At 42.5% G+C, this 27,360-nt stretch overlaps 1 protein-coding gene across 1 annotated transcript in view; it reads right to left on the minus strand.

Moving 5' to 3' along the window:
* Positions 1 to 14,758: 14,758 nt before the first annotated feature.
* Positions 14,759 to 27,360, minus strand: part of PROSER1 (proline and serine rich 1) — a 28,585-nt gene continuing 15,983 nt past the window's right edge. Inside the window, exons 10-13 of the mRNA XM_059996088.1 lie at positions 23,303 to 23,347; positions 18,142 to 19,789; positions 17,219 to 17,369; positions 14,759 to 16,612 (exon numbers count right to left, since the gene is read on the minus strand). Coding sequence (XP_059852071.1) covers positions 16,490 to 16,612; positions 17,219 to 17,369; positions 18,142 to 19,789; positions 23,303 to 23,347 — 1,967 coding nt within the window. The 3' untranslated portion in view covers positions 14,759 to 16,489. The remainder of the gene's footprint in view (positions 16,613 to 17,218; positions 17,370 to 18,141; positions 19,790 to 23,302; positions 23,348 to 27,360) is intronic.

Genomic DNA, 27,360 nt, shown 5'->3' on the forward strand with positions numbered 1-27,360 from the left:
CTTACGTTTGAGGTTCTATGAGAGGCTTTAACTTACCAGTGTGGTGGCCTCAGGAAAGCCACTCGACCTTTCTGAGCCTCCATTTCTTCATCTGTAGGATGGGGATAGACATTACCTACCTTGAAGGATGTGATGAGGATTAAATGAGATTATTTATATAGGCACCTAGCCCAGACATTAATGCCTACCTTAGTAGATGTATATTACTACACTCATTCCCATCTTACAGATTGATAAATACTTCAGAAGTCTTTATTTTCACTATTTCACCTTGTTTTAAATCCTTGCTGCTTCTTGGTTCTCTTCTCCTTGACAACGAGCCCCACCCTCAACCCTCCACTTCCTCCAATTGATTTCACATTCTCCACACAAGCACTAGAACTAATCATATTTGTTAGATAACTCTACTCAGATAATCCACAAACACCTTATGTTATTAGGCCTCGATCTCAGTTAATGTCTTAACCATCCGTACTTAACCATCCGCATTATTGTCCAGGTTAGAGACACAGGGTCATCACTGCCTCTTCCCTATCCAACTACAGAAGTCACTGAGCCTCATTGGTACCACCTCAAATTCAGCCTCACGTATCCATTTTACTACAACGGGTTCATTGGCGAACATAAATTTACGAATATTTACAAAGGTTCTAGGGTTTTGCTCTTACAGATAATGCTGTGATGAGTCCTTTTTTTTTTTTTTTTTTTTTGCGGTATGCGGGCCTCTCACTGTTGTGGCCTCTCCCCATTGCAGAGCACAGGCTCCGGACGCGCAGGCTCAGCGGCCATGGCTCAAGGGCCCAGCCGCTCCGCGGCATGTGGGATCTTCCCGGACCGGGGCACGAACCCGTGTCCCCTGCATCGGCAGGCGGACTCTCAACCACTGCGCCACCAGGGAAGCCCAAGTTTCTACTTTTTTAAACTGAATATGTTTGGGAGATGTTTCCATGTCATTACATCTGGACCCACCTCATTCTTCTTCATTGTTGCCTCCTATTCTAAATTTGTGACTCAGTTATTTAGCCATTCTCCTATTGACGGATATTATGGTTACTTGCAATTTTGCCTTTACAAACAAGGCTGCAATAACTGTGCTTGTACACGCCTCTCCCAGACGATTTGCATCTTGAGGAAAGCATTCAGAAGGCAGCACAGCCCTTGCGCCCTCTGGTGTGTTCCCTCCCTGCTGACACTGCCGTATTTGGTGTTCAGGAACTTTGGGGTGTTGGGGGCTGTGACATTAGCAGTGCTGCACACACAGGCAGCTGGGACTCCAAGGACATCAGCTATGCTTTATGCCCTGAGCAAGCCCTAGCCATGTCCAGACTAGCTACAGCCTTAACACCAAGCTGCAAAAGCAAGTGCTTGTCACAGAGAAAACTGCCCTGGCCTCCGGGAGCTCCTCTGCAGTCCCACCCAGCCCTATAGCATCATTACCTGAGGCTCTGTTAAGTACTAAATGTGCAGAGAGAGACCAGGGATGAAGACACGATTAATCTTCCAAGATTTACACCTGAGCGTTAGAATTACCCAGGTCTCTGCTGCTGGGAGGATTGGTGGAGCCTGGGGGTGTCATTAGCTGCCAGTGAAAGTGGGACTGTCGGCTTCCCCCGCAGGGCTGGGCAGCTCTGCCTTGTGAGCAGTAGCTGGGCGAGCACAAAGCGCTGCTTTTGCAGCTTCCTGCAGAGCAGATCTTTCAGCCAGCCTTGCCCCTCCCCACCTCTCCCGCAGTTAAAACTGTGGATGCTGTGCTGAGAACTGGATTTGAGGATTCTAATTCCAGTTCAAAGGAAGTACTGGGACTGTATGACAAAGGCTCTTCAGAAATCTCCCTTTACCTCAACCTACACAAGGATTCTTCCAGAGCCTTCCCTGAGCCATTCCCTTGAGGGGACGATGGAAAGAAAATGGGCCACACACCCTCTCTGTTAGCCATGAAGCCCTGAGCTCATCTGATCATCTCTTGCTTTATCCAAATCCATGGATGGGTGTTTTCTATGGGTAATTGTCACCATACCATAAAGCCATCATCATATTACTTCCTGGTAGAGAACTGGACTTTGTCACCCCCGGAAAATTGCCCTCTGGTTTCTCATTCATCAATTTAACAAATATTTTACCAGTTATATGCCAGGCACACTGTGCTAGAGCTGCAGATACAAAAGAGAATAAGATGGGGAACTTTCCAACAGGAGTTGGAACAGGGCTTCCCTGGTGGTGCAGTGGCTGAGAGTCTGCCTGCTAACACAGAGGACACGGGCTCGAGCCCTGGTCTGGGAGGATCCCACATGCCGCGGAGCAACTGGGCCCGTGAGCCACAACTACTGAGCCTGCGTGTCTGGAGCTTGTGCTCCGCAACAAGAGAGGCCGCGACGGTGAGAGGCCCGCGCACCGCGATGAAGAGTGGCCCCCGCTCACTGCAACTAGAGAAAGCCCTCGCACAGAAACGAAGACCCAACAAACAAACAAATAAATAAATAAATAAATAAATAAGAGTTGGAACATCTTTCCCTCAATCTGCAAAATGAAAGGTGAGCCATAATGCACAGAACCTGAGGCCCAGCGCTGCTGACACTGGGGAGGACTCCGGGACTTCAGTTGGAAGGACTTTAAAGATAACTGAGGCCAACCCTGCACTTTGCAGCCAGAAAACCTCCTGGTTAGTGTTGTCACCATCATGTCAATCTCTTTAGGTAAAGTGGTACCCACAAGTTCCACAATCTTAGGCAGCGAGGCAAAACTAAGCTTCATTTGTCGAGGCACGCCTCTGAGGCTTTGTTCCTGGAGCTTAGATGCAGCCCGCAGCACCAGAGGGGACTTAAATACCCTCTAGGACTAGGGATAAACACTCAAGGCAAGATTTGTAACTCATGTGAGGCTAGGAAATAAGGAAGAATATTCTAGATCACTAACTGCACTTAGATAGCTTTAGAAGTGGAAATGAATTTCAGGAAATAAAACAGACTAGGTGACTTGGTGGCTTATTTCCCAACTTTGGCTTGATCAACAGTATTTAAATATTAGATCAATTCTATATGCAATCCATGCCCACAGATCTGTGTTACTGTAAATAGCCATTTCCTCTTGAAGCAGAAATAGCCATTTAGGTAACAGGACAGCGTTTAAAATACCAAAACCAAAGGATGTACGTTACACATCAGGGAAATGAAAATGAAAACCACAATGAGATAAAAATACACAGCTTCCAGAATGGCAAATGCTAAAGACTGACGATGCCACATTTTAGCAAGGGTGTGGAGCAATGGGAATTCTCATGTTCGCGAATTAATACAATTATCTTGAAAAACTATTTGGAAGTATCTGTTAAAGTCAAACACACACTTTATGACTCAGTATTCAACTTCTAAGTAATATCTCAGAGAAGTGAGTGCTGATTACAGTGAAAAACATACTCAGGAATGTTTATTGCAATTTTATTCGTAATATCCAAGAAATGAAGAACCACCCAAACCCACCAACAGTAGAATGAATAAATAAAGTCGTGGTATGTTCACATAAAAGATTACTCAGGAAGAAAAAAGACAAGGTTACTGCTATACAGTATTCAAAATATGGATGAATCTCATAGACAAAATATTGGGCAAAATAAGCCAGACACAATAGACACACTTTGTGATTCCACGTATAAGAAAGAGTACATACTGTACGACCTCGTATTGTATCATTTCGTCCAGGAAGAGGCAAAATTAATCTATTATGTTTAAAGTCAGAGTAGTACTGTCTCTAGGTAGTGAGTGGAGTTTTGTCAGTTGGGTATTATCTGGGAAGAGATAAGGAAGCTTTTTAGGGGGATGGAAATGTTCCATGTCTTGATCTGGGTGGTGATTGCATAGACTTCCACATATTGAGCCTGTGGAAATAAACAAAGACCAGCCAGCTAGAAAAGCAAAGGGTATTTATTCAGGCTCTCACAAAAGAGTCAGCCTCTATCACTTGTGTTTTGGCAGAGACTCAAAGGCAGGCAGAGGAGTGGGAAAGCTTTATGGTGGAAAAAGGGGGTATGCCCTGATTGGAGGCTGTTGGCCTAGGGAAGCTGTAGGTGGACAAAATAGAAGCAGAGCATCCTACGTGATTGGTGTAGGGGTACCTGCTTGGTTTTCTTTTGCTGGACCTAAATTGGAAACGGGGACAAAAAGCAGGGGAGCTGTCAGTTATTAATCAAGTCCTGGCCATTTGGGGCTGAATGTTACAGAAGTAATTATGTAGCTTCCGATAACAATGTGGTTTCCTGAGAATCTGACATCAAGCAGGCTGGCTTCCTGGGCTGATTATTTTAGATAAAAGGTTGGTTTTCTGGGCTGGTTGCTGCAGGTTGGTGGTCAGAATTCTATTTTTAGATATGGTCCAGCCTTTGTCTGTTGTGTATTCAGTCTGTCAGGCCAAGCACTTAAGACTTGCGCACTTTATTGTATGTATCTCATACCTCAATAAATGATTCACACAGAGACCAGAGGATTCCTACGGGCAGGCTAGCATTGAAGATCGGAAACTAACTGCTTGTTCTGAATTCTCAGAAAGAAGAGGACAGAGAGGCGGGAAGAGCTTTAGCACAGCCAGCCTAGGGACAGACAGGCGACAATGCCATACAGGGATGGAAAGTGCAGGTCCTTGGTCGGGGGACCCTGCGTTCAAATTGAGACGCCGCCATTTGAAAGCTAGATGACATCTCATGAGTCACTCAACCTGCTGAGGTCTTACTTTCCTTCTGTTAACCCAACAATAACTAGTTGTGAGAGTTAAATAAATTACATGTAAAGGAATTATTAGCCATATCAGGAGGCCTTCTAGTCGGCCAGGCCACTGACTAGGATTTTCCTAGAAGTCTTAACATTTCCTTTGGCTTGCCTCGCCATTACAGAGATTTCCGTTTCCCTTGAGCATTTCCTTTAGAACGCTTAACTTTGTAAATCCTTTCTCTGCCCCTTTGAGATGTAAGTCTTTTTAAAAGCCTCTTGCCAGTTTTACAATCTGGGACTATCTTTCTCAAGGACCTGGGAGCCATTCTCTTGAAATGTAATCATCAGGTAGATAGCATCCCTAGCTCCCAGTCTCTGTGGGCCAGTAGGAGCCTAACTTCAGTGGGTACCATGCTCCCAGTTGTAAAAACACACCCTGTCATAAAGATGTGAGAATTTTATTAGCAAACCAAACCCAGACAGCCTATAAGCACCGCGCAAAGCCCTTCATGCTTTCTCACTAGCGCACTCCAGTCTTTAAAAATCCCACATCCTGGGGAATCCCTGGCGGTCCAGTGGTTAGGACTCAGTGATTTCTCCGCTGGGGCCCGGGTTTAATCCCTGGTCGAGGAACTAAGATCCCGAAAGCTTTGTGACGTGGCCAGAAACAACAACAACAATAACAAAAACCCCCAAAACTCCACACCCCTTTGTTTCAGTGGTGTTGGTTCAGATTGAGGTTTGGCTTCTCTCCTATGGCAGTAAGCTTGTCTAAGGTTTTGCTTTCTTGCCTGTTTAATTTTGTCTGGTTCAATTTTGCTTTGACAACTGAATATTTTTTAAATTTTCCTTTATTGATTTATTTTTCCAGATGGAATTCTGAATATCACTTGTGGATGTTCTGTTCCATCCAGATGATGACTCCTCTCTATGCGCAAGAACTGCATTTGCAAGGAGAACACGCAATAAAACCCTAACCCCTGCAGGTTTCTACCTCCTAAAGCGATCTGGTCACTGACTGTATAAGTTCTTTCAGATAACTTTTAGAACCTTAAAAAAGATAGAGGGAGAGAGGGAGAGAGAGAGACACAAGATTTTTGGTGCAAAACTACCAAATCAGAGCTAGATGATGATTTTATCATCCTTGTACTCCTAGGACTACAAAATTCCATAATCCCAAGAGTCTTCTAAACTGTCAGATTTACATCTCAACTACAGAAGGGTGATCTGAGCTTAGTAGTTACATGAACTTCAGACACGGTTATACCAAGTTTCTTTTTTACCATTTGGTCTTTTTAAGAAAGAGTTAAAATATATTTTGAAATGGAATGTTCAAAAAGGTGTAAAATTAATGTTTTTCATACCTTATATACCCCCTTTCAGCTAAAGAATTTAAGCATTGCCAACACAATTGAAGCCCCCTCGTGCGCCCCGCTTCGTGACCTCCCCCTCCGCCAGAGGCAGCTTGCCCGGCAACTTCCTCATGGTAAATCCAGTGGGGCTCCATCCCACCAGTCAAATGCAGCAGCAACTCCCAAACCCGCCGTTCAAAGACCAGGCTTGACACAGGGGTTCTTAGCTTACCCGTAGTTGAGCTTTTCAAGTGGCAGTGCTGTGCTCTCTCACTTCTGGGTCTAGGTGACTAGGGCACATGCCAACAGCACATAAACATCCCCTGCGGTACAGAAAGCACCAAAGTCCTCACATACTTTTTGCCTCGCATGGGCCTTTGTGTCCCCCAGACCCCCATTCACATCCCACATTCTCCTTTCTCGCACCTTCTTTTCTAGGAAGATTTTCCAATCTTACCTTCACCTTTGGGAGCTCCTCTACTGAGTTTCTAAAACACCCTCTATCATCACTTTTCATAGTACACTGTAATTTTTAGTTAACTTTCCTGTAGATTTTTAGTGCTTTGGGAGCAGGCGTTTTATTTTTACATCTCTGTCTCCTGATACACAGTAGATTCTGGATTCATTCATTGAATGAATGAAGCGGGCGGCACCCTCGATGCTTTGAACTATCAAGAACGATGCCCAGCAACAAGATAGACTTATTGATCTGTTTGAAGCTTCTTGTTTGGAAATAACGATCCATCAGAGGAGATTCTGTTTGCTTTCAAGAGAGTCAGTTAACCTGAGAACCACACGTACATCTTCGCATTTTCTCCTTCATACGTACTATCTTACACCCTCAGCCCCCCACACCGGTATAAGAAGAAAATAAAGAGAAAATGTTTTCCTTGCATCATTCTCCTCTCTCGCCAGCCCCCCTTCCTGTCTGAAATAACTACCAATAGCAACAAGTGCAAATACTTTGTCCTGAAGATTTATGCCCATTCTCACGATAGTGTTATTTTTAAGAGTGGTAAATCAAAAACACCCTGAAAGTACAATGGAGGGATAATTAAGCAAATCATGATACAGCTACACAATATCATATTATAAAATCTTTTAAGGTACAAAAACATGAGAAAATTGCTATGGTATATTGTTAGAAGAAAGAAGTAGTAGGATGCAAAATTATACAGACGGTATGATCTCTCTTAGCAAAAACAATATGCTTAGAAAAAATATTGGATAAAAATTAACCAAAATATTAACAGGGATTAATTCTGAGTGATGGAAGTGTGACTGGTTTATACTTCTCAGAGTTTTCTTATTTTTTGCTACCTTTATAATTTTAAAAAGCAATTTTAAAATGAAAACTAATCATGTCAAGTAAAAAAAAAAAGTACTCTGTGTTTTCAGAGCAGAAAAGACCAGGTGCTTCTCAGGGGAAAAATGAAAGGTGTGTGCAATAAGAACAGGCACCCTCCCTGGACCTGGGGAGATCGATAGTATTACAAATTCTTCCCTCTTTTCTGTTCACTTCCGATCCTGTGGAGATACAGTCAGTAAAATAGTCTCAGCAACTTCCTGGCTCTTTCTCCAGCGAATCAAGGATTTTAAGCACCGAACATAAAATCTGAAGTGAAACCCAACGGGTAAACACTATCTTTTCATCACCTGTAAATTATCTGTCCTCCTGCCTTCTTCTCTGAAGTATGCACACAGCTTGCGTCAAGAACTTTTTTAAGGAAAAATGCAGAATTGCTGAAAAGAAATACCGTGCGACTCAAAGTGTGGTCTCAGTCTGGCAACCTCATGAACTTAGGAATTTACTTGGAGGCAAACTCTCAAGTCCATCCCAGACCTAAGGAGGAGAACTTCTGGAGGTGAGGACTGCTCTGAGCTTTAAAAAACTCTCCAGGAAAATTCCTTTGCACATTGACATTGAGAAGATTTCTAAGACTGAGATGATCAAGATTCCAATTAACTTCACTTTAACTCTTAAAGAAAAAAAAGAAAGAAAAAACGAAAGGGGTAGGACTTTATGGCCGAGGCTAGTGAGTAGTGGTGTACTAATAACAGTGAGGACGCTGGGGGAAAAGCCCTAACTTATAGCGTTCTGTACATTCTGATCTACCCTTGTGACATCACCGAACTTGGAGTCAGGAAGAGATGCACCCTAATGGCTTTCGAAAGCTAGGACAAACCTGGGGGTGATAACTAAGACTCATTTATTCATTTAATTCTCGCAACATTATGAGTGGAAATTTCTGTACAGCTTGAAGAACCAAATGATGTTGTCTTGTTAATGTGTCCAAGAAGGAGGAGGGCAAGGGCAAACTTATCCCACAAATCTCAGAGAAGGACTGATATTGCATCTCACAAACTGCCTAAAGCATATGAAATAGAAGTTGTAACATAATAAGCCCCATTTCGGTTTGATCTGTGATAGGGCGGGTTTGTCATTATAGTCAAAAACCAGCACCAAGTAAACCCATGAGCACTTTAAAATATTTCGCTGGTGATACAGCTTCAATCGTGCCATTTATCCAGTTGATGTCTCAACCTGTTAAACAGAAACTAAAATGTCTCATGAAACTTCTTGTTTAAAAAGATAATCAAGGGTACCCTCGAAGAGACCCCCCCACTTGCACCTTCCAAATGATGTTCACTGCCTCCAGTATACCCACGTTGCTAGGTCAACTTCACGAGAAAAGTTTCTTTTTCAATCCAGGTATATACCTCTAAATGTATACTTTCTTTTACAAGCTAATAATGACAAATGCGTTCTCTATTTCTAACCTGCACTATGACTTCTTTAGCAACATAAAGTATAGAGCACGGGTTAGGACACACACACCCCACCACCACCACCACCATCATCATCACTTTCTGGACCTTCAACAAGTTTTTAAACTCTCCAAGACTCAATTTTCTCCACCATAAAATAAGGTTATAAAAAAATCTACCTCAGAATTATTGTAGCATTTAAAAATATAACGTGAGGGCTTCCCTGGTGGCGCAGTGGTTGAGAGTCCGCCTGGCGATGCAGGGGACACGGGTTCGTGCCCCGGTCCGGGAAGATTCCACATGCCGCAGAGCGGCTGGGCCCATGAGCCATGGCCACTGAGCCTGCGCGTCCAGAGCCTGTGCTCCGCAACGGGAGAGGCCACAGCAGTGAGAGGCCCGCGTACCGCAAAAAAAAAAAAAAAAAAAAAAATATATATATATATAAAACATGAGAAAACTGCTTTACAATACAGAAGAGCCATTAACATTCACGGAGGCAGTTGGTAATTACAGGCTAAGTTTTATCTTCTTCAACTTCTCTCCGTGTATCAAACATGGTGTACCTCAAACCAACTTTTCTATTTAATCAAAGCATCATCAGATGATATTTGAAACTGGGTAAATTTTAGCTTGTTCAATATGTCTTTGCTAGTTAATGCAAAAAATATGAATACAAAGATAAACACAAATTCTATCTAACACTTAAGAAAAAGGGCATGTCATAGACTGCTCTTCAAGAAGCAAATAAAACCATGATAAGCAATGAATCCAAAATCCTGGGCTCTAAATGAAATTGAAGCCAATCTCAATAATGTATGAACCTACCTTGTGCTCGCTCGCTCTCTATGACGATACAACTCTCACTTTGCTTAATATACATAAAACAAACTTAAGGCAGGAAAAAAGGAACTTACCCACTAAATTCTCTTTATCCTGTTTCTCTGGGGAGGATGCCCCAGGATCCATCTCATTCTTGAGAAGCTTTTATACTTGGCAAATATTCATAGGTTTGGAGCCAGACCTGGGCTCCAGGCAGCACCCAGGTGTGCTTCAGAGAAGGCAGAGCAGAGAGACGGAATGAGAGTGAGAGAAGTTCCTCCTCTTCCGTGAGCACCCTGAGGAGTAGGTACCCTGGTGAAGGAAGCCTGTTAACATAAACAAAATGACCTCTTTCATGAGTTCAGGCTGCCATTGTTCATAGAGAGAACTCAAAACTACGTATATGAACTTCTGACTGTGTTGCTTCTTGTAAAACATTACTATGTAGTTTTCTATATAATTTATATTTTATAAAACACTTCTATGCAATGTGTGCAACTTGTTTATCATTATGAACTGTCCGATACACATGGCACGTATCTCCATCCTCATGTTTCAGATGAGAAAATTTCATCCAATGCATTTTACACACTGCAGTGAGTGATTTTTTTGTGTGTGCGTGAGTGATCTTTTGAAACTCAAATCTGATCATATCTCCATCCTGCTTAAAATAATCCAATGACTGCCAATTATTAACATGTAAAGATGAGAATCCTAAGTATCCTAAAGGACCTGCTAGTCTGTCTCTCCTTCCCTTTCCAGCCTCACTCACATGATACTCCCCTCACGCACTTAGCAAGAGCCCCATTGGTCTTCTGTCAATCCCACTAACCTATATGTGTCTTCTGTGCCACAGGGCCTTTGCACGTTACCATATGCATAATTCTTTGGTTCATGTTTGTTTCTTCCTCTAGACCAGGGGTTGGGTAACTATAGCCTGCTGGGCAAATTTGCTCTACCACCAATTTTTGTAAATAAAACGTTATTGGAACACGGCCACGTCTGTTTGTTTCTATATTGTCTTTGGTCACTTTTGCACTAAACCTACCTATTGAGTAGTTGCTATAGAGACTGTATAGCCTGCAAAACCTAACATATTTACTATCTTTCCCTTTACAGAAAATGTTTGCTGACTCCTACGCTACATTATAACTTCCATGAGGGGCGTGGCTGGCTGGGTCTGTTATTTAACACAGCACCTGCAGCATTTAGAACAATGCAGGCACATAACTGTCATCCAACAGTCACTTGCTGAATGCATGAATAAGTAATTTATCAAAGATAACAGCTCACAAATGGCAAAGTTCTTTCTCGAATCCAGATCCCTGGGCTCCTGTCCCAGGAGTCTTTACTTCATCATATTACTCAGAAACAAGGGCAATATTGCCCTCATTCCAATACCGAAAGCACCAATCTTCTAATTTTCTAATGTTCATCTTTCTCATATCAATATTCCAAATAATATTTTGTTTGTGGAAACAAAACAACACAAAACAACCTCTGATATTTCCCAGCTTATCTTTTCTAGTCTTTTCTTTTCTCCCAACCATGTAGTTATTTTCTTCTTAGCAACTTCATCTGAAAAAACCTCCCAGATTGTGGGTTACTTTTGCCAACTACTTGATTCATAACTGCCTTCTCCACAAACTCAAATTACGGTAATAACCAGGCAGGGCTGTCATGCACAGTTGGTAATTATAAGCATTAGTATGGAATATCAGAACTTGGGGAAAGGAGGCTGGGGACCAGAAACAGATCAAAACAGACACACATGCATGCACAGAGTCAGAGACTTTCAGCTTTCGAATACTTTCCTCTGCTTTCTCCTCATACGTCCTTGGTTATGGCTTGATGTGGAAATGATACTACAGGCATAGTGGTTAAGAAGTAGACTCTGGGCTCACGCTGCCTGGATTTAAAGAAATCCTGGCTCTACCATGAACTAGCTGTGTGACACTGGGTAACTTAACCCCTTCATGTTTCATTTTTTTCTTTTCATCTGTAAAATGGGCATGCTGGTGGTCTTTACCAGGGTTGTCTGTGTGACAAATATGTGAAACAGTGCATGTAAAATACTCAGAATAGGGACTTCCCTGGCGGTCCAGTGGTTAAGACTCCACAGTTCTACTGCAGTGGGCACGGATTCAATCCCTGGTTGGGGAGCTAAGATCCCACATGCCACCCGGCACCGCCAAAAAAAAATACTCAGAATAATGACTGGCATTAATACATCACAACTATTATCCCAGGAATGGGAGCTGAGCTGTATTTCTCAGGACTCAGCTGTCTTCTTTCTAAAAATGGGAATGCTGGGTTAATTTTCACAATATCGTCTTTTCCCCTTGTTGCAGCTGAGTAGAAGATTGCTTAGTGATTGGACGTGTTCAAACATTCATCACGTCCCTTCTCTCCCTTGTCTAACGCTTCTCCAGTTTGCTGCAAATTTGAAAACTCGAGGTCCGTTCCTGGTTCTGTAATATCAATCCATAGACTCCACTGCTTCCTCCTGGCCTCTGCTTGATCACCATGTCACCTTCACTTTGGGACTAACCTCTAATGGAAAGAGCAACATGAAAACTTCCTGTTTCCATCATTTCTTGAGAATAGATCATAGACAGTCTTTCCCTGGAACAGGAAGCTGCTTTCCCTCCGAAACAGATGACCCTCCAAAGTCATGAAAACAACGTGTTTTGGAAGTGCCGGTTTAGTTAATTTCTAAATCCATTTCCCCTTAATATTGGCTAGATACCACTTACACCAGCACCACCAGTCACTGAGGTGCAAGGTTCAAAACAACAGTAACAATAATTGTTCCCTGGTGGTGGCTGGAAAGTCTCCAGAGCACTTACAACAAACACATCCCCTTGGAAGATGACTAAACAACTGTTTTTCTTCTTCCTGCAAAATGTTCCAAATATCTCAGCCTAGAAAGCAAGAATGATTTCAACAACTAAGGAACATCTAGGACATGCTGAGTCCCTAGCCAGGAGCCTCAGGAAATGAATGAAACATAAACCCATTTACAATGTTTCCTCTTCCTTTGCTAATGATATTAAACCATACATGGGCCAGTTAATGGAATTTTCTCCCCTTTGTCAAGGGGGAGTGGGAGGTAGGGATAAATCAGATTGAGAATTGCCAGAATGCACTTCTGATGAAGATTTTTCTGTGTGTTTCTAAACCTTCATTCTTTCAGTTCCTCAACTAGGCAAAGTCCTGAAATGAGAACAGCTATTTTTTCTAATTTAAATTTTTTTTATTTTTAAAGGTTACTTTCCATTTACAGTTATTTCAAAATATTGGCAATATTCCCAGAGTAGGACAGCTATGTTTTTAAAAGCCTTAATTCTGTTCCTACTCTTGACAGGCAGGATGCCATCCCCAAAGATGTACATTTTATTTTCCCTGAACGTTCATCTTCGAGCACAAAGGGATCTTGAAACCATCCACTCTAGCCACAGGCCTCTCTCCTTTCTGAAGCTTCTGGTTTCAGGAACACTCTTCCGCCAGATGCACCCACCACCATCTCTTAAGATGCACACATCTGTTCCAGGACTTTTGATGGTCCCTTAGGAAAATGTTCCTTGTTCTTTAAATGATGAAGTTCTCTGATTTCATTAACTTTTCATCAATATACATCATCCATTCTGTCTTATTCATTCTCATTCATCCAATACTTTTTTTTTTCTTTTTTTTTGCGGTATGCGGGCCTCTCACTGTTGTGGCCTCTCCCGTTGCGGAGCACAGGCTCCGGACGCGCAGGCTCCGCGGCATGTGGGATCCTCCCGGACCGGGGCACGAACCCGTATCCCCTGCGTCGGTAGGCGGACTCTCAACCACTGCGCCAGCAGGGAAGCCCAACACTGATGACTTTTAACTCTTACCATAAACTTTATTGGGCATAAATTAAATTTTAAATTGAAATTGAAAACTTATCATAATGCCCCTCCTGAGTACTAGGACCTTGGGGAGATGTTAATTTTGATCATTCTCCCCAACTTACCTGCTGATATTGGCCAATACTTCATCTTTTAGCTGAACCAAATTAGACATTGTTTACTACTATTGTGTCACCTTTAAAAACAACAAAGGCTCATTAAATCTGATGTGGTGTAAAGTCTTTTCTAAAATTCGGTGACAGTAACTGTATTTTATAAATGCACAGACTAGACCCATCTAGCAAATCAAGTGGTGAAGCTTAAAATTAAGGTTAATCAATTACATGAATTGACTGTGTTTCCAAATTCTATGAAGACTACAGGCCTTTATGGAAAGAGGCCAGAGAGGTCCACTTCTATTGCCTTTTCATAATGGCAGTCCTCCCTGTCTGCATATTGGAATCTCTGCAGTAACAATACAGTTTACTATCTCTAATCCAACCTGCATGCTGCAGCCTGATGTTTGCAAAGTGCTTTCTAATAAATTTCCAAGCTGTTGACCATAGAGCAAACGCCCTGCCCCTCAGCATGGCTTTCAAGGTCATTGACCATGAGGTCCCTCCCTTGCTTTTTAGATTCATTCAAACTACAAACCTCATTCAACTCTATCCAGTAGTATGATTATCTTACTTCAATAGTCTGTCACACTTTGTGCCTTTATAAAGTACGTTCATTCTTATTCACCCTTTAAGACTTGAATGTCACTGAGAAATCTTTCTAGATTCCCTCAGGCAGTAAGGTCATCTCCCTCCTATGTATGTTCACAGCACTTGGTAGTACAAGTGGCCTGGTATTGGTGGTAAATGCTTGGTTCAAATTTACACTTTACTCACTGTGACTTACATCTTGGCTTCTTTATCTGGTTGGTTAGGTTGCTGGTCCTTACCTCATAGGGTGTGAGACACATAAAACCAGGCCCCAGTAATGACTGCAAGTGCTCCAAAAATGCTCTCTTCATTTTTCAGTGCTGAATATGTGGAAGATGCCAGGAATACATCTACAAGACGAGCAGGATGTCATTCCTTTGCTATGATGAGAAGGGGCTTATAGAACAGTAGAAATAAACCTTGTAGTAGCAGCACCATAGAGAGATTACTCATTCAGTAACTTTTTTCTAAATGAACGGTCAACATATATAAGCAATGTATGTACAATATACAATATAATCTTTAAAATGTTTTATGAATGTAGACTAAAAAAGAACAAATGACAACTTTTAAGAAGTGGCATAAAATTAACTATGAGGTTATATTCTGTGTTCAAAGATAATTAAAGGCATAAATAGTCTGTGTCAAGTGTTGGTTATAAGTTTCACGTGAGATATTATTTAAAGGAATGAGCATCAGTAGTAGATACTGACTTTCAACTAAATTCAGACAAAAATGTTCTATATATTAGCTCCAGCACAAAAACTTAAAACACTTACCCAAGCATTGAATAAAACACGTAAAGTATGTCGTATCCATAAGGTTTATTTTAAAAAATTGTTAAAAACTAACCATACAGGAATATTAATATACTTAAAAAGTTTTTTCCCCAGGTTGAAGGAAAATACATTAGCAACATCTTCTAGACACCATCTTTATAAAAGTAAAACTTCTAGATGATGAAATGTACTACAGTAGATTCTATGGTTTATACTTTTAATCACAGGATTGGAAATCATTCTCCCTACGCCCTGTCCCCCAAATGCGGCAGCTGTTACACTTAATGACATTCAATCGTGTTATACTAGCACAGAACCTTAAATAGAGTACACACTGCATATTTACTAACAGAGCAAGTCTTTCTATCTGTTGTCACATAATTATTCTAGGTAAGCATGTGATTCTAAGTACAAATAGAAATACTACATCCCATGATTGTAAACATTCACCAAGAGCTTCCAGAGTACAATGAGTAATAGAGGTGGCCCAAGGGTCAGTCAAATGTTCCTCACTCATTTGGATACTGCTGAGATTAAGAAATAAGTTTTGAAGGCAAATTATCACAAGCCTTACTTGTATTTCTGTAAGAAAGTAGTTCTGGATATGTATGTTTTTAGTTGAAAACACCTGAAAGTCATTCTAAAGACTATATTAAGCACCATTTTCACTTACCTGAAATACACTGAGTTAAATTCAGCAGTACACATATGATCATTAATGTCAGAAGTTAAAAATAACGGTGGGTCTCAAGTTCCCTTTTGTGGATACACATGGAGTACGGATACTGAGTTCCAGTGATGCTAATAGGAAGCACTCTTGCATACCAAGGGTAGTAACTCCCCCAAGGCCACATGCAACCCGTTAAGTCTGAGGCACGACTATTACTTCTGTCAGTGGATGCTGTACAAGCAGATTTAAGGCTGTATTCGGCTATAAAGAGTTCAACCTCTTTAGTATTCTTCTTACATAGATCATATACATGATTCAAAATTTCATAGGGTGGGAGGTGAAAGGTCCCCAAATACTTTTTTGTTTGTTTTTGCGGTACGCGGACCTCTCACTGTTGTGGCCTCTCCCGTTGCGGAGCACAGGCTCCGGACGCGCAGGCTCAGCAGCCATGGCTCACAGGCCCAGCCGCTCTGCAGCATGTGGGATCTTCCCGGACCGGGGCACGAACCCGTGTCCCCTGCATCGGCAGGCGGACTCTCAACCACTGCGCCACCAGGGAAGCCCCCCAAACACTTTTAAAAATACTATTCTCCGTACAATTTATTGTCAGCATATTTACATAGGGGAATGTCCATACTTAAAACCATTTTTAAAAAATGTAACGACGTTTTTTAAGCTCTTATCCCAATTTCCCCAGGATTATCCTCATCCTCATTTCCTGACTTTTGGCCAACTGCACATTTGTGTGTCCAATTTTTCACTGCAGTCCTCAGGCGATTCTGATGTTGCCCTGGAGGAGAATATGCATTTAAATGTATTCACTGCCACCCACTCTGGGACAGGCCTGGTTGCAAAGAAAACGGTGTTCCTGGTGTTGAAGGATAACTAGGAAACCCATCCGGCTGAGCTGGGTAGCTTTCCAGAGCTGAAGCTGAGTGGACCTGATGGAGAGATGAACACACAGGTTAGCAGAGGTCCAAATTCAACCAGGCCTGTACTTGCTTTGGCCTGTCCCACACTACAGATATTTAAACCAGGAAAGAAAGAAAAAATGTTGGGGCAAGGGAAGTCTGTTCAGTTTCCTGAAATTTGTAAGAAACGGTCAAACTTCTTCAGATGTAGAGGTGCATAGAAATGTCTTTAAAATGTTTAATATCCTTTAAAAAAAAATCAGCAGGTTTTCTAGAGAAAATTCGCCTTAATGGTCCATTATTTTAGCTTAAACTGTAGAAGACCAGCTAAAATTTCACTGCCCCATCTAAAGATTCCATCTGTAAAATCTCCAAACTGAGATTTAAAAGTCTGTAAGCAGGAAAAACAATTCTTACAGATGAAGATACTCTACCACCTTTGTTACCCTTCTGAAGGAAAACAAGAATAATTTGCAGATTCTGGGAGAATTAATCATCAAATCTCCAGATGTTCTGCTAAGAGCCATTTTTTTGGCCAGTGCCGAAATATCACTATTTATCTGTATTGCAAGGTTATCACTACAGAAGCTACGTTACACGTTACTGTTCTATTTCCACCAGGCATTGCCTACTTACCTGCTGTAACAATGCTGACTGTGCGGCTGCATTATGCTGTAATTCCTGCAAGGATGATTGTGAAGGATTCTGGGAAAACCCAGGGATACCAGGGAGGGACAAGAGGCCTGGAAAAACAGAACTGCCTGCAGCTTGAAGTCCAGATGATAAGCTAAAACGATAGAAGAACAGGTCAAAACGCAAATAAGGGGACTTCCCTGGTGGCACAGTGGTTAAGAATCCACCTGCCAATACAGGGGACACGGGTTCAAGCCCTGGTCCAGGATGATCCCACACGCCTCAGAGCAACTAAGCCCGTGAGCAACAGCTGCTGGGCCTGCACTCTAGAGCCCGCGAGCCACAACTACTGAAGCCTGTGCGCCTAGAGCCCGTGGTCCTCAACGAGAGAAGCCACCGCAATGAGAAGCCCGCGCACCGCAAGGAAGAGCAGTCCCTGCTCGCCAGAATTAAAGAAAGCCCGCGTGTAGCAACAAAGACCCAATACAGTCAAATAAATAAATAAATAAATTTAAGAAAAAATGCAGATAAGACATAAAAGCTAGTGCTTCTATATTTGTCAAATACTATCTTAAAATGTTAAAAAAAAAAATCTGTTCCCTGTTGGAACCATAAAAGTCAGCCACTCACTGATATAAAACTTTCCGTTATAAAGTGTATTATTTTGAATTCAGTGAGTTTATGTTTGCTGTTTTAAAATCAAGATAAATTACCAAATACAAATCCTAAAATTATCTGAGCAAGCATTGTTATTTTATATATTTATCTTAACATAAAACATTTTTCGAGCACCTAAGTGCCGACCCAGAAAAACAGAATTTTGCGCCACCAAACAACTGGATGCCGATTTTCATCTGAATGACTTCAAAACAAGAGCATGAACGAGTTAGGTGAAGGATGCTTTCCCCTCCAGACCATCCACCTACCCGGCTTGCGCAACCAGAGCGGAGTTGAAACTGGAACTAAAGGCGGAGGCGAACCCGGGGAGCACGGGAGCGGGCGACGGGGCGGTGGCGGCGCCGGTGGCGGGCGGCTGCAGCCCCGGGAACGAGGGCAGCGCGGGGGGCGCGCCGGAGACGGAGAAGCCGGGGTAGGAGGGAGCCGAGGCCGGCAGAGGTCCCTGCGCCACGGAGAAGAGCGAGGGCACGGCGGCGGGCAGGCTGAGTGGGAAGGCCGCCGCCGAGGCGGGCGCCGAGGGGCCGGGGGCGCAGGTGGGGGCGGACGAGGCGGGGGCGCCGAGGGGCGGGTGGGCAGCCTGGGCGAAGCCGCTGCTCAGCGAAGTGAAAGGGGGCAAGGCGCTGAAGACAGGGGCGATGGGCGCGGAGGAGCCATGCGCAGGCAGCGGGAGGGAGGGCAGGGGGCTCGAGCCGCTCGGGGTCGCGCTCAGGCCCGGGAGGCCCGGCAGCGCAGGGGCGAGGCAGGACGGTAAACTGACGGGCACCGAAGCCGCCGCGTACGCCCGCCCCAACGCCCCTGGCAGGCCCAGCGCGCCCGGAGCGGGGGTGGGGGGCGGCGGGGGCGCCGGGCCCCTGAAGGCAGAAGGAGTGGGGCTCGCGGGCTCGGTCTTGATCACCACGGGCAGGCTGGTGGCGGCGGGCGTCGACGAACCGGGCGCGTCTGCGTGACTCGCGAGCGGGCCGTGCAGCAGGGTGGCCGAGGAGCCGCAGCCGGCAGGCCCCGAGGAGGCAGCGGCGGCGGGCGCAGGCAGAGCCGGGGGCGTGGAAGCCGCGTTGGCCGCCGGCGAGGGCAGGCCCGGGAACAGGGCCAGTCCCGGCGTGGAGGCCCGCTGCGGGCCGTAGCCCTTGTTAAGGGCGGCCGCCGCAGAGTCGGAGCTCTGGTTAGTGAGGGAGGCGAGGGAAGCCAGCCCACTAGTAACGGCGCAGGGTAACGTGGAAGAGTTGATGAGGTTGGTGTCATTTGATGTCAGAAAGCCTTTTAAAGCAGACAGAAGGGGATTATTTACACCCAGTGGACAGGCAACAGTGGGAGCAGAACCGCAGGCGATTACAGAAGGAGTCGGGTTGGACACACCTTGGGAGGTCGGTGTTAAGGTCAAGGGGAGACCAGCAAAAACCGATGCCAGTGAGGAGGAATCGAGGTTGTTGGTAGAAGCGGCAGTAGAGGTGGCGGCAAAGGGGAGGCTAGTGAAAGGGGCAGAAGTAGAAGCAAATGTTTCACTGGAAGCAGGGGTAGCCCGAGGTGTAGATGCGGCCTGAGGTGCTGGGGTAGGGGTGGCAGAAGGACCTGGCAGTGGAACGTGGCCAGAAAAAACAGAAGGAACGGGAGCAGATGTGGTGCTGTGAACAGAAGTCACCGGTGCAGCCAGCAAGGAAAGGGTTCTGATAACTGTTGGATTGGGCGTCGTTGGCTGAGGTGCATGAACAGCTGAGACCTGACCCGGGAGCACAGGAAGGACGGTGTTCAGCAGGTTCATCCCAGGGAGGGCGGCAGTGGCCGATGCCGCTGGATGATTTACTGCCTTGACCGGGGAAGCAGCAGGAGCAGGAGTTGCCGCAGGCGTCGAAGGGTTAGAGCCACGAGGAGAAAAGAGCTGACTTGCTGGGGCAGAAAACGCTGTGGCGGGAGAAAGAGAGGCAAGATTTTACCATCACGCTGAAATGTCAACTTTTAACTCAAAAGAAATGAATGAAAATTTTTGTAATATTTAACAAATGTCAGAGAAAATCAATGACAGGTATACTAGGCTATTGCAATGTCTACATTGCTAGATTCCATCACCCTGATTTTCACCAGGGAGCCTCAGTTAGATCCAGCTGAGTTCTAGACTCTGCTCAGAATAGCCTTCCAATTCACAGTGAGGAAGCCTTGACAAGTGAGCAAATAAACTTTCCTTTCATAGTTTCCCATTTTTTCTTTAAAAAATTCAAAGAATTTACTTTAATTGTGATTAGCATTGGTGTACTTTTAATTCTCTCAAACCACTTGTCTAGAGTAATAATACAAGTCATTTCCCCTCTTAAGAGCTTTCAGGACATCATTTCATCATTTTTAGAGGCATACAAGGCCATCTAGGATTCAGGCCATCTCTCCAGTATGCCTGGTTGCCACTCTGTGAGTTGAATTTAATATTCCAGATGATCAATCTATCCAGTTTTTCCCCCAGGCATTCTCTCATATTGACTCCTCTACATATCTTAACCTCTAACTTTACTTGGCTGGTCCTAGGAGCTCCTTTAGCAACAAAGGCCTTGACTAATTCATCTTTAGAGTCTTCACGCCTAGCCCAGTGCATGGCATCTGTGTGTTTAATAAGTGTTTGCTGCACTAGATATATCATGATTACCTCAACTGCAAGTCCTCAAACCCACCCAAAGACTTATTCTCAAGACTTCTAGAGTTTGCTACAATACTTTCATTCTGACAAACTCTACAAATCATACAAGCATTTTGGGGATGATCTGGGTTTCCTCCCTGAATCAGTTTAATGAAAGCGTTGGCCTCTGATGATCTTGCTGGTGCCAAATGGAATGCTATACTGCTATACTCACATCGGAGTCTGTTCAGCTGTAAACAGAGAATATTCCTTTTGCAGGGATAATCAACCGAAAGACATTTTCATGGACTAAGACTTAAATTTTTAAATCTATGCTAAATAAAGACTCTGGACATAAGGAAGCTCACATGGTCAATGAAGTAGTGCACTGTGTTAATCGTGGGTGGAGAAGGGACCATAGGAAAAGAACAGAGGAAACCCACCTCTACATAATTCATTTGTACTAAGTGATGGCCAAAGGGTGCCGCCTTGGGCTCAACAAATTTTACAGCTGTTTTAGAAAATAAATATGATAGGAGAATTGACAAATAGTAATATATAAATATATAAACGTCAAACTCAAAAGATCTGTAGTTCATACCACAGTCATGTCATAAGCAGTTAATTTAGTATCAAGGAAGATAGCTATCAATTTAAATTTAGAGTATATATGAAAATGGACTTGTATCTTTGTTTGTATTCAATTTGTTTTACAAGAATTAGAAGCACAAGGAATATATGCCCAGTTTTGTGTGTGTAAATAATGTATCAAAAAATTATTTAGGTTAACATTGGTTGGGAAACATTCGGTTGGGAAACATTTGAGAATTCACTGTCTTATTTAACTTCATGCTGAGGACCATGTAGTTAATGACAGATGGCAAGGTAAAACCAAGCTGTCCCACAGTGTTCTTTATAGTGGCCTCTGTTGGAGATCTTTTCATATAATAACACAAAAGCGATGTACTATTAATCACAGTGCCTGCAATTACAATGGAACACAACAAAAATGAATTCCTGAAAACCATACCAGGAGAAATATCACTTTCCTGTCATCTAATTTGGTTGTTAACCATAAAACACTACGTGTTAGGTCCTGTGCTAAGTACTTTACACCTGTCATTTCATTTGTCCTCACATAACCCCCGCCCCCCGAGATAGGCACTAACACCCCTATTTTATAGATGGGCAATCTCAGCCCTGATGTGATTAAGCAACCTGTTAAAAGATCACGCAGCTATTAAGTGGTGTTCAAAGGATATAAAGTTTCAGTTATGCAAGATGAATAAGTTCTAGAGATCAGCTATACAACATTGTGCCTACAGTTAACAATACCGTATTATGTACATAACAATCTGTTAAGAGGGTAGATCTCATTAAGTGAGACCTTATCACAGTAATGATGATGATGATGATGATGATGATAAAAAGGTCATGCAGCTATGAAGTGGTAGAACCAAGATTTGAACCCAGGTCTATGAGACCCTCGCACTTAAGCATTATACTAGTTTGTATTTATTTTTGTTTCTTAATATGGTTCAAAAAGGAAAAAAGAAATCTTAATCATGCTAACGTAACAGCAAAGGAAAACAAATTGTGCTATTCCTAACAAAGGAATGACAAAGGAATAACTTATGACACTTAATCTGCTGCTTCTCCTCAGAAACAAATCTTTTTTTTTTCCCGGTACCCGGGCCTCTCACTGTTGTGGCCTCTCCCGTTCCGGAGCACAGGCTCCGGACGCGCAGGCTCAGCGGCCATGGCTCACGGGCCCAGCTGCTCCGTGGCATGTGGGATCTTCCTGGACCGGGGCAAGAACCCGAGTCCCCTGCATCGGCAGGCGGACTCTCAACCACTGCACCACCAGGGAAGCCCAGAAACAAATCTTTTAATGAAGCTGATCGTAAAGGCTGAAGTTTCCTTAATCTCTTTTTCATAGAAACTACATAAGCTGCTCAAGGTTACAAAGCTGGGTGGTGCCAGAGCCAGGATCAAAAACTATATGTCCTGACATCTCGGTGTCCTTGCCACCCTGCTATGCTACCTCCTTAGAATCTACCAGCTAAAAAGCACTGTTTCGGCACATTCTTAGGGAATGGAATTCTCCCACCGAGACTCCTAACCATGCACCATAACGATCAGATTCATGTGCTACTTTGCTACACAAGAACTGGTGCAGGTTTTGTCTCACAGCAGAAAGCACCTCTTTCCTGACCACGCGTATCTTCTACTAGGGGGAGAATAAACTGATACAGTGCTGCTGCCACCTGCAGGCACCAGGGGCCACGTCTCACCTTCCTCTTCCAACTCCACTTTCTGCTCTGGTGCCCTGTCTTCTTTTCTTAAATTAAATTCTTTCTTCTTTTCTTATATTAAATTACACTACCCCAAATACTTATTGAAATAATCAAGTCTAAAAGGTATATCTGACATAACATTTGTCAAAAAGGGTTTTTATCAAAAAGAAATTGTTCATATATTTAAAAAAATGAGGCTTCAAATATCACATAATATAAAGTGAATGCAGATATAATGCCACCTAGCACTTTGATTGCTTGGAAGTTTTACAAACAGGATGCAAAGGCATATGGTTATTTTTAAACCCAGTGAGGATGTGCATTTCATGTTGTGTGTATAAAATGTACTGCCATTAAGCCACTTTCAGCAAGTATCAATTAGTTAAATTTTTAACCAGGAACTTTCCCTAAAGCATAAAGATTACAAATACACTCAACTCAAACTGATCTCAGTGAATAACAGAGCAGGCAGCCAGGACAGACATCAGTTATCTCTGGATCAAATTTGGTACTTACCTGGATTCTGTGTAGGTTTTGACTGATTGGAAAGGTCTTCATTCTCTATGTGAAAATAAATAAATAAATAAAAGTTGATTTCAAGCTTTAAACAAATTATTCACCATCATAATAATCAGAGACTGGGGTCAAAAAAAGAAAAATCCAGGATATGTATGTATACTGTGTTAGGAAAACAACATATGCCTATAGAAAAAGAAAGAAAATAAACAAAAATCATAGTAACTATATGAAGAGTGCTAGGATGATGAGCAACTGATTCCCACCATTCCTCCTTAACTTAGCAGGCTTTAAGCAAACACTGTTACTTTACAGATACATTTACGAAAACTTTGGGGAAAGATGATGGCCTGAGTGTGCCATCTAGGAGAAAGTGCAGCAAGAGGGCAGTGATGAGCCACTGTCACTGGCTAGGCCGACAGTCACTGCTGGGCACCAGTGCCTACAACAGGGAGGAGGCCTGCAAGTGGAAGGTGGATGCTGAGAGCAGAATCTACTGCCGTCGGAGGAGCCCGAATCACGAGCCATGTGGATCACAAAGCAAACTGAAGGAAAGTGGCTCTGCCTACCTGCTGTACTCAGTTCTGGAAAAGACCCTACGCTAGGAGGTGTCAGGGAGAACTACCCTAGTTGAGGCTGGCTTGAATCCTGTGAGACCGAAAACCTAAAGCACACTCCTCCCCACCCCCATGGGAAAGGACCTGTCTAACCAAACAGGTCAAAGATGCCAATGGAAAAAAATGACCTCGCATGGCTTGACAATAACTGCCCGAGAAACCAACAGTGTGACAGCCATAAGGTGCAAAGGGAACCCCCAAGCCCTGACATGGTGAGCAAAAATGATCACAGCTTGTTTAAGGGACTTAGTATAAATAAACGACTGAACAGATGGTGTCTATCAACGGAGAGTCCATGAAAGAAAGAAAAAGAACTTTAAAATCCTGTAATGCAGATTAAGAACATATATATACAAAATACTGCAAGAAAAAACTGCAAGCAGAGAAGATGAAGACTTTAGATATAAAAATCTAACTCCAAATTAATAAATGCAAAGAATGATGAAGATTAGAAATAACATTGCTGAAAGCTAAATTACTTAGTTGAAAATAAACAAAAATTCCATTTAAAATGGCAAAAATACAAAAAAAAAAGTATCATAAATGAATAGCTGAGAGACTTAAAATAAATACAGTACAAAAGAAGAGTATTAGGAGAAAAAAACAGATGAAAAAGCATTAATTAAAGAAATATAAGAACAAAATTTTCCTAAGCTTTAAAGACTTGAGTTTTCATATCCACAGGGCTTAAAAAGTTCCAGGAAAGATCAACGATAAGATCCACACCTAGATATCCTGGCAAAATATCTGAACACCAAGATTAAAGACATTTATGAACTCTGAAGATAAGGAATATTTTCTTTGTAAGCTTATAGAAAGAGACTACAGTTCTAATAAAGAAAAGAAAACGGGAATTGGGTTTCTCATCTACAACCCTACACATGCACCCTTTTTGAAAAAGCTACTTAGAGAAATTTTCTACTAGATGAAAATTAGAATGAGTATATGAGGACAGGGCATCATAGAAGAAACAGTTAAGCCATGAGTTCAGAGGCACAGAAAGAAAAATGTATAGTAGTCCATCAAAATACACAAATTGATGAAAAAAGAGAGGGAGTAAGGAAGCCAATCGTGGAACGTAGGACAGCTGTTTTTAATTTCTGTACACTGACAACCATTAAGAATATGAAGGCAGTCACTAGTGATATTAAAGACAGAAATTCTAAGCTTGGGTAGGGGCAAGGAAACAAAAGTTGTTAAAAAATTAAAAAGCAATTTAATCCAAGTAAACAAAAATAAAGAAAATTAAAAACTAGGATAAAAGAATAATAATGAGTACAAAAATAAAATGGAAGGACTAAGAACAAATATGTAATTTTTATGATTATCAGAAATTCCTATTAAGTCTCTTCCCCACTGGTTTAAAAACTCAGATTCCAGCTATATATAATTTACAAAACAACTAAACAAACAAAGCCAAATGAACAAAACCCTAAAAAAAAGAAATTTGAAAATATACAGGCAAAACACTTTTGAAAAATGAAAACGAAAAGGAGTGAGGACCCAATAAGGGTCAATACCCAATAAGGCCAGAGGGAAAGAAGTTATAGTAAAGTGTAAGTCAGCTGACATTTTATATCCAGAAAATTCAAGAGACTTTCTAGAAAAAAAAAGTATAATAGGGAATCAGTAGTAAGTACCTAGAAATGAAATATCCATTTATAACTGTAACAAAAACAAACAAACAAAAACAAACCCTCTAAAATCCTGAGACACAAACCTAAGGCAAAGAACCTGTATGAAGAAAACAAAATCTTCTTGAAAGAAGCAGAAATTAACACAACATTGTAAATCAACTATAACTCAATTAAAAAGCAAAAACAAAAAAAACTTCTTACAAGGCCTGGGGGGAAAACACTACCATTTGACAGGATTTAAAGCCATACATATGATTGAATGGTAAAACTTAATATCGTAAAAATGTCAAGTATCCCCAGATTACTATGTAACTATAAATTCAACTCTTTTTTTTTTTTTTTTTTGCGGTACGCGGTCCTTTCACTGCTGTGGCCTCTCCTGTTGTGGAGCACAGGCTCCGGATGCGCAGGCTCAGTGGCCATGGCTCACGGGCCCAGCCGCTCCGCGTCATGTGGGATCTTCCCAGACCGGCACACGAACCTGCATCCCCTGCATCGGCAGGCGGACTCCTAACCACTGCGCCACCAGGGAAGCCCTCAACTCTTTTTAACTGCATAAAATGACCTTAAAGTTCAGATGGAAGAACCAATTTCCAAAAATGGATAAGAAAAGTATGAAAATATAGTGAGAGAAAGCTAGCCTTATCAGATGTTAGAATATACTATAAATCTGCTAATCTAATCAATATGGTATCATCACAACATAAAGTCACTAGATTGGAACAGAATACAGAACCCAAATAGGGCTTCCCTGGTGGCGCAGCGGTTGAGAGTCTGGCTGCCGATGCAGGGGACACGGGTTCGTGTCCCGGTCCGAGAGGATCCCACATGCCGCGGAGTGGCTGGGCCCGTGAGCCATGGCCGCTGAGCCTGCGCATCCGGAGCCTGCGCATCCGGAGCCTGTGCTCCGCAATGGGAGAGGCCACAGCAGTGAGAGGCCCACGTACTGCAAAAAAAAAAAAAAATCCCAGAACAGAGCCATGTGTGTAAATGAAAACTTAAGATAAATGTATTATTTCAAATCACCAGGGAAAACAGATTAGTTAATAAAGACTGCTGGCATGAATGGACTGACTACCATCTGCAAAAAAAATTAAGATGAACCTCTATTTCACCCCTATGTGAAAATAAATTCTAGAGGGAGTAGGAATCTTACAAGGCCTAAATTATCTGGACTACCTAGGGTTAAGAATTTCTAAACTAAGGTAACTTGGTTCCAGCTTTTCTTTCACAGCCTCTATCTGTCTATGCAAAAATGTAAAACTCTAAGGGCAAGAGGTACCATAAACAAGGGCAAGAAATAAAATGACAAATTTTGGAAAAAATGTTTTGCAACTTTAGTCAGAGTACTCAGCTGCAAACAACGGAGCCACTCTGGCTAGAAAAAAAGAATTTATTAAACACTAGAAAGTAACTTTGAGTCTCTGGGAAGGGCAGAATTAAATTAACACAGAACTTACTTTAAGTTCTATCCCTACCCTACACATATACAGAAATAAATGGCAAGTGAATGAAAAGCTCTACATTTAAAAAGAATCACTACAATAGTAAGTAGAGAATGTAGATGTCACAATGTTGAAATGGGAAAGGGTTTCCTAAACAAGACATAAAATTCAGGAGAGTCAAATAAACAATAACTGATCGAAATAAAAATTAAACTTTTGTAAAAGACAGACAAAAGGAGAAAGCAGCTAAATCAGCCTTATCAGATTGGCAAGAGTAAAAAAGAAAAAAAAAAGCCCCAAACTGATAATATCCCATTTTGCAAGGGGGTGAAGAAACCCTACGCTCACATACCTTCACT

The sequence above is a fragment of the Delphinus delphis genome, chromosome 18 (assembly GCF_949987515.2).
Source record: "Delphinus delphis chromosome 18, mDelDel1.2, whole genome shotgun sequence".
Taxonomy (NCBI): Eukaryota; Metazoa; Chordata; class Mammalia; order Artiodactyla; family Delphinidae; genus Delphinus; species Delphinus delphis.